General features: G+C 37.7%; 2 protein-coding genes across 2 annotated transcripts; one reads left to right on the top strand and one right to left on the bottom strand.

Moving 5' to 3' along the window:
* The first annotated feature begins 98 nt into the window (after positions 1–98).
* Positions 99–2,349, top strand: Vti1a (Vesicle transport through interaction with t-SNAREs 1a). Its single transcript, XM_034322509.2, has 5 exons — positions 99–190; positions 717–1,197; positions 1,331–1,389; positions 1,582–1,929; positions 2,007–2,349. The coding sequence occupies exons 2-5, from the start codon at positions 1,104–1,106 to the stop codon at positions 2,157–2,159; spliced, it is 654 nt and encodes a 217-aa protein (XP_034178400.1). The 5' UTR covers positions 99–190; positions 717–1,103; the 3' UTR covers positions 2,160–2,349.
* Positions 2,350–2,493: 144 nt separating this feature from the next.
* On the bottom strand, positions 2,494–10,512 carry LOC117603384 (long-chain-fatty-acid--CoA ligase 1). Its single transcript, XM_034322490.2, has 8 exons — positions 10,371–10,512; positions 9,965–10,088; positions 8,692–9,028; positions 7,930–8,398; positions 5,480–5,770; positions 3,689–3,910; positions 3,284–3,601; positions 2,494–3,129 (listed from the first exon to the last, which is right to left on the bottom strand). Exons 1-8 carry the CDS (start codon positions 10,443–10,445, stop codon positions 2,992–2,994), a joined length of 1,974 nt encoding a protein of 657 aa, XP_034178381.1. The 5' UTR covers positions 10,446–10,512; the 3' UTR covers positions 2,494–2,991.
* Between the last annotated feature and the right edge of the window lie 247 nt (positions 10,513–10,759).

The raw sequence follows: 10,759 nt of genomic DNA, 5'->3' as shown, positions 1-10,759 counted from the left end.
TGGGACGGATAGAGCAAAACGAGCACTCAGGGGATGGTATACAAGCTTTCGTTTAGAAGACGTCAAAAAGGTAAAACAGACCACAAATTTAGTTCCTCGTTTTTTCTGGATGCAGTAACTGAGGTGGCGCTTGTATCAGTTTATGGGCTGTTTTACCGATGCGGAATTCGGAGTTCGGCCTCAACGACAGGTAAGGTTAAATTATCTTCAAATATTAAATTAAATTGTCTTTCGGGTGTTGAAAATACAAAAAAGAGAAAGAATAGCCGAAGAAAAGTCTAGCTCTTTGTTTTTTGACATTAATTCGAGGTCATCTTTAAAAATACGCGAGTTGAAATTTTTTGCTCTTGCCGATAGTTGACAATGAAGTTGGAAGAACAGAATCTGAATTATTTTCCCTTTATATCAATAATTTCTTTAACATTATTGTATTTTTTCATGTTTTCAATACATATTTCTCATAATTTACTGTTATAAATCGTGATACTTGATTTTCTCGTTTTTTACTATTATAGCGATATAAATACGAATTAAAATAACATTTCCTTCATTTATTCTGCTTTTATATTAATAATTTCTTAAATCCCGTCAATATCTTATTTCAATTCTTTTTCTTTATTTTTTCGGAAGGAAAGAGAATTTGTATGATAAGTATTAGCTTTGATATAATCACAGCTGATTTACAACGTGAATTTTACTTTTCCCTGTAATTACAGATACAAAAAGACCAGACATGCTCTATGCTCGACGGGTTATGATTTTCAGGGGTCCCAGACACCCCAGGCGAACTTAGATCTATGCGCAGTTCACTGGAGACCATAACTGCGAAAAGACTAGTTTTCGTTCTTTTGTGCGCATCTTCGCCCTGATTGGCGATACTCCCACACGAAGTGGAACGCGATTAGCGGAGAGCTCACTGCGTTCCCCCACCATCTTTCAATCTGCGCGGCTTACAATTAGTTGAGGACTCTGGTGAACTGCATAATGCATGCAGAGAGCAGAACCGGTATAATAATCATGCCTGGCATGTCTAGTCTTGTTGCATCTGTGGTCACTGGTCACTGTCTTCTCCTTAACTCGTCGCCAATGGAAATATAATCAACATGGCGTCGCTCATTGACAACTATGAACAACAATACGCCGTTTTGACAGCTGACATTACAGCAAAAATCGGTAGAATAAGAACACAAAGTGGCAGTAAGTACAAAGGAGTCAGAATCCTAGAGATCGTTCTATCGCATATCACTGATCGTTCCTTTTATGACGAACTTTCCGTGTATTCTGGCATTGTTAAACAACAATAATCAATACACGTGACGTAATTTTACAGATGAAAAAAGAGCGTTTATTCAAGATGTGGATAGGCAGATCGAAGAAGCTCAAGAGCTGGTAAATAAATTCTGTAATCATTTAACTTTAACGAATCACGGTTTTGAGTTATTTAAGATTCCGGGGGTTGTACTTTATATTTTGGGGTTAGAATTGATTCTTTCAAAATCGCCGCTAATGTTTTAATGTCGTGGTTATATTGAAAAGATGTAATTTTATTTGAATCGTTACGTTCGATTTCATATTCTGTAGCTGGAGCAAATTGAACTGGAGGTTCGTGGGGTGAACAGCGTGGCTCGTGACCGCTTACGAGGTCGAGTGGAAAGTCACAGAGCAGAATTGAAACGATTGACTCAGGAATTCCAGTTAGCTAAGAAGCCAAAGGATGAAAGTCTCGAAATAAGTAGAGAAGATTCATGGGAAAACAATATTACAGAGGATCAGAAGAAGAGATTGTTAGATACTTCAGAAAGAATAGATCATACTGGAAGAACCTTACAAAATGGTTATAGAATGGTATTAGAAACAGAAGAAATTGGTTCACAGGTGTTGAAAGAACTCCATGATCAAAGAGAAACGATCCAAAGAGGAAGGGGAAGAGTAAGATACTGTATTTTATAAAACAAATTTTATTTTAATATTGCTAATACTTGGAAGTGTATTCTATTTTTTTTCAGTTAAGAGACACTGATGCAGAGCTGGGACGTGGTTCTCGATTATTATCGGGAATGATTTTAAGAAGCCTTCAGCAAAAAATTATTTTAGCAGCAGTTGCATTAACACTTATAATCGTCGCATGTCTCGTGGTATACTATAGCTTTAAATCTTAAAGCTATATAGGATGATTAATTAAGTGAAAGCTGTATTCCTTAACCAATGAGTTTTAAACGTTATCATTATTGAATATTACATTCGTTAGCGGATTATTTTCATCCGTTTGGAGCATTTGGTATAATAATTGTGTATACCTCCTGCACTCCTGAATTTTTAAAATATCCATTTTTTATCGTGCATCAAAGACCACCAAATGCTATTAACAACCGTCTAAAATTATTTCGAATCACATTTACGATCTCCGAAGTTGTCCAGTTTATAATCTATTTATTGTTGTAAATGTCAAGTTTATTTTACATAACACACACGTGCCCGATTGCATTTTACGAAAAAAAAAAAAAGAAAAAAAAATGAACGATATATACGCGTTTTTGAATAGTCTACTTTGTACTAAATCGTAATTCACTGGTCGATTAATTATTGTTATTCATAAAAATATAAATCTATGATATACTGTTAGGTAATCGTATACGAACGATAGATAATCTGTATCAAAATACAAGGATGAGGGAGGCGAAGAAGAAAAAGAAGAAGACTGTAAATACAAGTATCGAAGGATGATTATACTGAAGAGAAAGTCAGACGCGCCTAATAATAATTCATTTTATTATAATGTTATCAATTACCTTAATAGCCTAAACGGTGCTTTCTTTATCTTGCGTTGCTATGTAATTGTGAAAATGATAGAATAATAAAAGTGTCGCGGGATTACGAGTATTCGATGATTCGGAGGAAGTGATTCCTGTGAATGTGACGGAAACGCATCTCTGTTCTTCGTGTCATCGTTGCTGACGAAAACAAGATTTTGAAGTCGATGGCTCAGTCTGGTCAGTCCAAGTGCCGATAGAGATCTTCTATCTGGGGTTTGAAGTACTCCTTCAACTGAGGTCGCCTTGTTTTCAACGCTGGCGTAAGAAGGCCATTTTGCACGGAGAACGGATCAGGATGTAAGTAAATATCTTTCACCTGGTCATGACAATAAGAGAAAACTATTATAAATCTGAAATTGTAAAACTTAAAACTTTCATGAATTTTTATTAAAATATCTTCATTTGCCCCGAAGTGGTGGATGAGTATAGATTTCTAAGATTATTATTTTGATTGTTTTAATTATGATTACCTGTTCAAAAGATTTGAGACCAGCTTCTTTTCCCCAAGCAAGCATATCATCTAAGATCAATTGTTTGACTTGTGGATTAGCGCATAACACACTTAGCGTACCGGGTATACCGTTCTCCACTGCCCAACATTTTACAACATCAACATCCGGAATTACTATTCCTACGACGCAAGACTTTAGAGATTCTCCGTGAACGAATACTTGATATACATATTGACTTCGCAAGTAAATAGCTTCGATTTTCTCTGGAACTATGTATTCTCCTTGCGATAATTTAAACGTGTGCTTTTTTCGGTCGATTATTTTTAACGTTCCATTCTGTAACATAGAAGGCATTATTGGTAATTAAGCGATCAAATGTTTTATTTAAACTATTTTTATGGAAATCAAGTTATTTTTTCTTACAGGTAACCACATGCCAATGTCTCCTGTGTGATGCCATCCGAATTCATCGATAGCCTCAGCAGTTTTTTCAGGATCCTTAAAATACCCCACGAACACATTAGTACCCTTAACGCACACTTCACCTTGGCTCTTCCGGACGTAATATTCCATTTCCGGAACGTCTACCAGTTTAATACAGCAACAAGCTACCGGTGGTCCCACATGTTCCGGTACATGATCACCCTATAATAATTGAAAGAATTAGATACAAGAAACAGTGTTTAGTTTCTTGTTACTAAAACATTGTATCATGAATTGTTGATGGAAAAATAAGAGAAAAATAATTTATTTTACATGTCTGAAATTTCGTTCAAAGCAATTTAACAATTGGCTAGTGTACAGAAACGATGCAACATTTTACAGCAGTTGCGTGTATATTTGCAATTGTACACCTGACGTGATTCGCCACGTGCTTTGGCGCGTGGTTGCAAAATTTTTTCTACGATGACTCGACACAAATACCAACGCCCGCATATAAATATTAGCTAGTCTTCTAGCTACATCAATACCTGCAAATATGCCAAGAATAGTGACCAAGTATGTCACTTGATCTTTAGTCAGTTCTCGATTGAAATCAAATGATCTCACGAGACAATTTCGCTCGTCTCCAATTATGCTTTCATCATTGATAGAATTGCACAAATAAATTAGTATAAAATAGATTGTTGAAAATTTTCAAAATAATTATAGCTTGATTTCAATCAAGTTTGACTGAACATTTATTTGCAAATTCATGAGTAGCAAAGATTCTGCAACAGGCTGCTACTTAAACTTGACTTCAACCTGCACGATTTATTTTTTAATCCAACAGGGCTTATTTTTCTACCTCGTCGATGACTATATCATCCTACACCTGTGTTCCATGACTCAGCGGGTGTACGATTTATTCGTGGAGCGTTTATTGACCGGCTACTTCGTCGAGACACAACTATGTATTCACCTCGAGCTGAAACGTCTGTTAACAGACGTACACACTTATTCTCCTCTTTGCATTCCTCTCAACATATAATACTACTTGTTCAAGACACAGTTAAACGATAATTGCGTTTCAACTACTGGTTTGATGCCTTTACGATCAAGGTTGGTGCACTCAGGAAGATAGTTCAGGATTTTGAACCATGTTTTTATCGAATTATTTTTAGCCTCGTAGCCACGAACAGGTATTGGTATACAACAAATTAACATTAACTATTTTTATAATTTCATGTAATACTTCATGTAATGTCATTTAAATTAATTAGCTACAAGAGGTTCCATTATAAAAGTATTTTTAAATAACGAAAAGAAAACCATTTCATTTATAGATTCAGCATATTAATACATTCTAAAATAACTTGTAACATAGGCTTGAATATTTAGGATTCTTTGGGATCATGGTTAATAAAACTGTGCGTTTTGTTTTGAAAAATAACATCAATGGAAAAGTTACGACCACTTAAACTGACACCCTCCACCATAGACGTATTCATTTATCTTGTTTACATGGAAATACACACATGATAAATTTGTCCGAATTTCAGTTTCTCATTTTACAGACTAATCTGAATAGTTAACACGTTGGTTCCATATGGTGTGGGATGATTTACTGTACTGTTATTCGTTAATAAGTGATAGTAGAAATGGCTATATCTAGTATTTACGATACGCGATGATATGAATTATTAAGAGTACTAATAATTAATTTCCTAACATTTTGAATAAATGGATCCTATTAATAAAAACTGTTTTATGTTAAGGAAATTTGATTCTTACCTGAATTGTAAGTGTAATCGGTGCACTGCACTCTGTCTGGCCATATCCTTCGACGATGAGGCACCCAAGAGCACACCTGGCAAAGGTGAGCACATTTCCTGCCAAAGGGGCAGAGCCCACCATCATCAGTCTCAATCTTCCTCCTGTCGATTCCTTGATCTTTGCGAAGACAAGTTTATCCCATACACTATTACTTCTGATGATACCTTTCTTGATTTGCGCTTCTTTTGCTCGCATCCCCATGTTGAATTTCAGCCTCTTGAAACAGGAACTTTGAAGTTCGGTTTGGATCTGCAAATAGGATATGATACTAAATTACATTTTTTCAAGGGACCTTGACACCTAGTCGATAGATATTGATTCATTTAAACGATCCTTTCACGCAAAGAGTTCTTGATCAAGAACACATCTGGGATGAATGGTTGCCAAAGTGTTCATCCGTGCTGAGTATTCATTCTGACAGCTTTGAAACTTGAGAAATTTTCTTGAGAAGATATTTCAACGTACTTCTAAGTTATGGATGAAATTCGATTACACGGAAGCTTTCACGGTTTGTTTGAAATCTATTTTTGGTAGTTTTATTTCTGATGCTTAGCTTAGTATATGCCATCTTGAGTGGATAACTGTAAGGTGTTGTTTATTGATAACAAAATATAGGTGATTATTAGGTGAATCTTTTATAGAAGAAAAATTTAAGGAAGAACAAGTAGAAAAGTATAAATTGAAGCGCCTTAACCCTTTCAGGTTCAAGTTCAAGAGGGACTACAGCCCGGGGCCTCACTTTCCAGGGAGCCCATTATAAGCCTTCCATTTTCTACGCCAAAAAATGTTCGATGAAACTTATTTTTACAGCTGCAATGAAATATTTTTTATTTTGCAGACATTTGTTACTTAATATTGTAACGTGATTGAGTTAATGATTCTGACTAATTATTTTTATCAGATTTGAGGAAGTTGTTGCATAATATGATTCACAAAACACGGAAGGTTAATGCGAACAAGCAAAATATATGTATCAACGTCATGAAGTTGATACACAGATTTATTCTGGACACACACAATATACGTTCCCATTCATTCAAAATTTCAGGGTTAAGGTGGAGATGGGTCCGTCTCCACCTGTTTCGTCGCTCTATGACTGTCATCCTCGATTTTCCATTTGCCAGTGCTACATCAAAAGATATTGCGTACCACTGACCTTAATAAGATCTCCGTGTAGATGTACCGTTTCAGCAACATGAACATGTGTAATTTATAGGATACATAGATGACAGAGAAACTTGAATTAATTGATCATGGGTAATTGAAACTTGTCTAGAATGTAATAGAATCAAAATAGAGATAGAAATTATTTTATTTCTTCCCTTATTTTTATTTTGAGATGTAACCGTTCAATGATCTCAAAATAGAAATTAGGTACTGGGAAGGCTGTAGGCGTGAAAATAAAAATATATTCGCAGAGTCACGAGGGTGTATCTGGATAGTATCGCTAATGCAACTGTCCATCAAATTCAATGGAGCAATCATCAAATTATTTTTGGTGTGGCCAAAGATGAAAATTTGTTAAATGTTACACCACTATCTCTAAGCGATTCAGTTCTCAACAAATTGCCCGATATAAATTACTTAATGTGTTTGTCCTTGTATTTTGACGGGTGGATGAGTATAAAAATATCATCCTGCTCATCAATTCATTCGTTTTGATGCACACCTCGAATTCCACGATTTCCGTATAAATAAGGTTTTATATGAGTTATTTAGCGAATCTGTCCTTGCACCTCGATGAGCACTCGAAAATATCTACGCCTTCGAAATTTCCTGTAACTTTGATTGCTATAAATATAACTTGAGAGCTGGCCACTGCGTTTGGGAAGACAGAAGGTTTTATAAACATAACAGCGGAAGTATTTTGTTTTTTAACAAATATTTACGTTTCTGATGGTGGTATCTGTCGTGGACATGTAAGAGTATAAACAGATGGAGGTTTTTGCATTGGATAATTTTTAATTAATAATTGTATGCTAACAATTAAAATTAGCTTATGTAATTATAAACTAATTTTCTAGGGAAGCCTCTATGCTCGATGCTGTACATCGCACAGTAACCATGAAGTGGACTAAAGAATAATAATATAAAAATCCAAGTATTTAACATCAGCTAACAAAATGTTAACAACTGTAGAATAAAAAACCAATCTTACCTCAAATTACAAACTCATAAACGTACGAACTAACTCATACACACTTTACTTTTCAAACAGATGTCCAACATAAAACAACCTCGAGTGTAAGCAGTGAAGAGTGTTTCACGATGGGAAGTCATTATAACTAATTAAAATCATCATGAAAATGCAGTGTTAAATAAATTAATTAAAAATGAAAAGTGTTTGCAGATCTCGAGAGGTTTGGAGCTATTGAGAAACTAGGTACAATTTCGCAAACAGCACTCACCTTGTCGTACATTCGATTCAAGAGTCTCGGGACCGCTGGCATTACGGTAGGCCTCAAGGCTTTCATATCTTCGGTCAATCTTTTGATGTCACCGCTATAGAAACCGACAGACCCGCCCACCATGTACATGCCATTTTCACAGCATCGTTCCAACATGTGTGCCAAAGGTAAGAAACTGATCATAGTGTCCTTGTACGAGGGCCTATATTCTCCTAATTGCAATAATACCGCGGAAATGGCTGCTATTACGTTCTGATGTGTCAACATAACGCCTTTTGGATTTCCAGTTGTACCGGATGTGTAGCATATCGTGCAGAGGTCGTTCACTTTTGGTGGCACTTCCTGATGATTCTTTTGGGCACCGAGACGCTCGACGTCTTCGAATTTTAATAATTCCACGCCACGGTTCTTCGCCCTTTGACTCGTCGTTTGGCGGGTTTCTTTGATTACCACCATTTTCCTTAGACACCTAGGGCAAATGGAAGATGGGAAGTTAACATATTTATTTAATTTTTAATTTTTTTAATTTGACTTCCATCACTGGTTAAGCCAAATTGAGGATGGTTTTTTTAAAGATGGGTTACCGCTACTAAAATTATTTTTACAAGCAAAAATATATAATTAACCTTCCAAAATTAAAATTTGTTTAAGGTTTAAGATGTTGGGTGCCCATAACAAAGGAGTCAATCTTTCAATCCAAATTATGTCCAATATTTTTAGTAATTATTAGAAACTTAAATTAAACTTTCCAAGTCCACATACCTTGGTGCCTTGTCAAGGAGCAAATTGCACTTATTATCATTCTCACAGACCACCAGATTGATTTCAGCCTGGTTGATGATGAAGGCACAGGCATCGGGTCCCAGTGTATCGTAAAGTGGCACAACCACAAGAGAGTACGTGTAGCATGCCTGCTCTGTCAGGATCCATTCAGGGCAATTCTGACTATAAAGACCGACGATGGTGTGCGAACCTGGCGTCAGCCCCAAAGTCACCAAACCAGAGCCGAAATTCTTCGCTCTGAGCAGAGCTTCGTTGTAATGAAGCCACTGGTACGGTTTGGTAGGTCCATCGCGCCAACCGAGACAAGGGCCGTTGTCTGTGAGTAAAACAAGAATCGAGCCAAAGGCTTAATGATCACGAATAGAGGAGGAAAACACGCGTTTCGCAGTTGATCACGAGTGTCCAAGAATTTTAATTGCTGACTTTGTACGATTTTGCCAACTACTGTTTCGTCGAACGTCACCAGGAGGTCATGAAACCACGAAAATGCAGAAGACGAAGAAATAGAGTGAAACGCTGAAGAGGGGGTAATATGCATATGTTTTCGGATGCACGTTGTTTGTAGTCACTATTGTAAACACGCAATGACTTGGTGAGTTATACTTCAGCTTTCATATGGAACATCTTGCTGAAAGATGATTGATTGCATTTTAAACCTAGCCCTTCCACCAGAGTGCAAAGTTATTCATCATGCAATTATGAATGATTTAATGAAAAAGTGATCATTCTCAAAATCCTAATTATATATAAAATTTAATTTATTTTTAGATCTACAGCAATATACCAATCAGCTGAAATACCTTCCATTCTACTTTAACACTACCCAAAGTAATTTTTCATTATTTAAAAAAAGAACTTTTTGCCACAGTTCGTCACTTTTGCGATAAATTCCTGCCATCACCGAGGAACTCGAAAACATTTACAATCCCGCTATCCACCCGCCAGCAATAATTTTAACGATCCTCGTTAAACATTGATTCGACCCTGAGAACGACAGGTGTCTTCTCGCGTGGGTTCGGTCGCGGGTTAAAAATAAGAACCTTAGCCGCGAATTAAATAACAACGCACGGTCACACCGGTGAGATCTCCGATAAATCGGCACGAGCATCCGTCGGGCTCCCAACATATTAGTCGTACGCGTTTGTCACTCGAACGTGGCCACCCGTAGCCACTTGCCAAACGGTGCATTATGCGGGCCCGTCCGTTTTATTTAAAACACGAGACACGACACCGATTCTCAAGAGACACTTACTGGACTCTTTGGCCCCCTTCCGGAACACGTCGTACAGGGTCCTGGTGTCCTCGTGTATGTAGCTGACGAATTTCCCTTCCTTGCTGTCCTTGAAAAACCTCGACACTCGTATCAGGTCGGTACCCTGCAAGCACAGGTATTCGCACGTGAGTCTCTTATTATTCGGTTACGTAACGAAAACCCAAGTGCAAACGTCTAAGTTTAGCCATCGTGGAAACTCTGCAAGAAGTTTGGCCGCGTAGGTGAACGAAACTACGATGATCCCTCGGGAGGACCCATGGATGAAGCGGATCCAACGACGCCAACTCGCTTGTGCAACAAGTCTGCCCACCCACACGCGCAAACGGAAGCTTATCTTAAGTTAAGAATTCAGAACGGACGAAACACGTATCATAAGACACTCCACCTTGACTGTGTCGGATTGATCGGTGAGGTCGATCGGTGGTCGAATCGGTTCGGGTGAGAAACAAGTCGACGTCATATCTCGGACCGCACGCAGACGCTACGGTCGACGATGATCCTTCCAGATGAAAATTTCGCGACGGACGATCGGTCTGGCCGCACGGACCGGGCCAGTTAGCCCGTTTACTACTTCTTCGTGGTTGGTACTCGCGTTCGAATCGGTTCACTTGTCAGAAAGGCTACTGCTGCTGCTGCTCCACCGAGAGGAGCGGCTGCTATCAGTAGCTCGCACATAAGACTAGCACTCTTGGTCCATCCACTACGATGATCTTCGACTATATTTAAATATAGTGGACCGCTGGTGGAGCGAGCGTCGTCCTCGACAGACACCGA

The sequence above is a fragment of the Osmia lignaria genome, chromosome 4 (genome assembly GCF_051020975.1).
Source record: "Osmia lignaria lignaria isolate PbOS001 chromosome 4, iyOsmLign1, whole genome shotgun sequence".
NCBI lineage: Eukaryota > Metazoa > Arthropoda > Insecta > Hymenoptera > Megachilidae > Osmia > Osmia lignaria.
The sequence above is the reverse complement of the archived record's forward strand: the minus strand, read 5'-3'. Positions and strand labels throughout refer to the sequence as shown.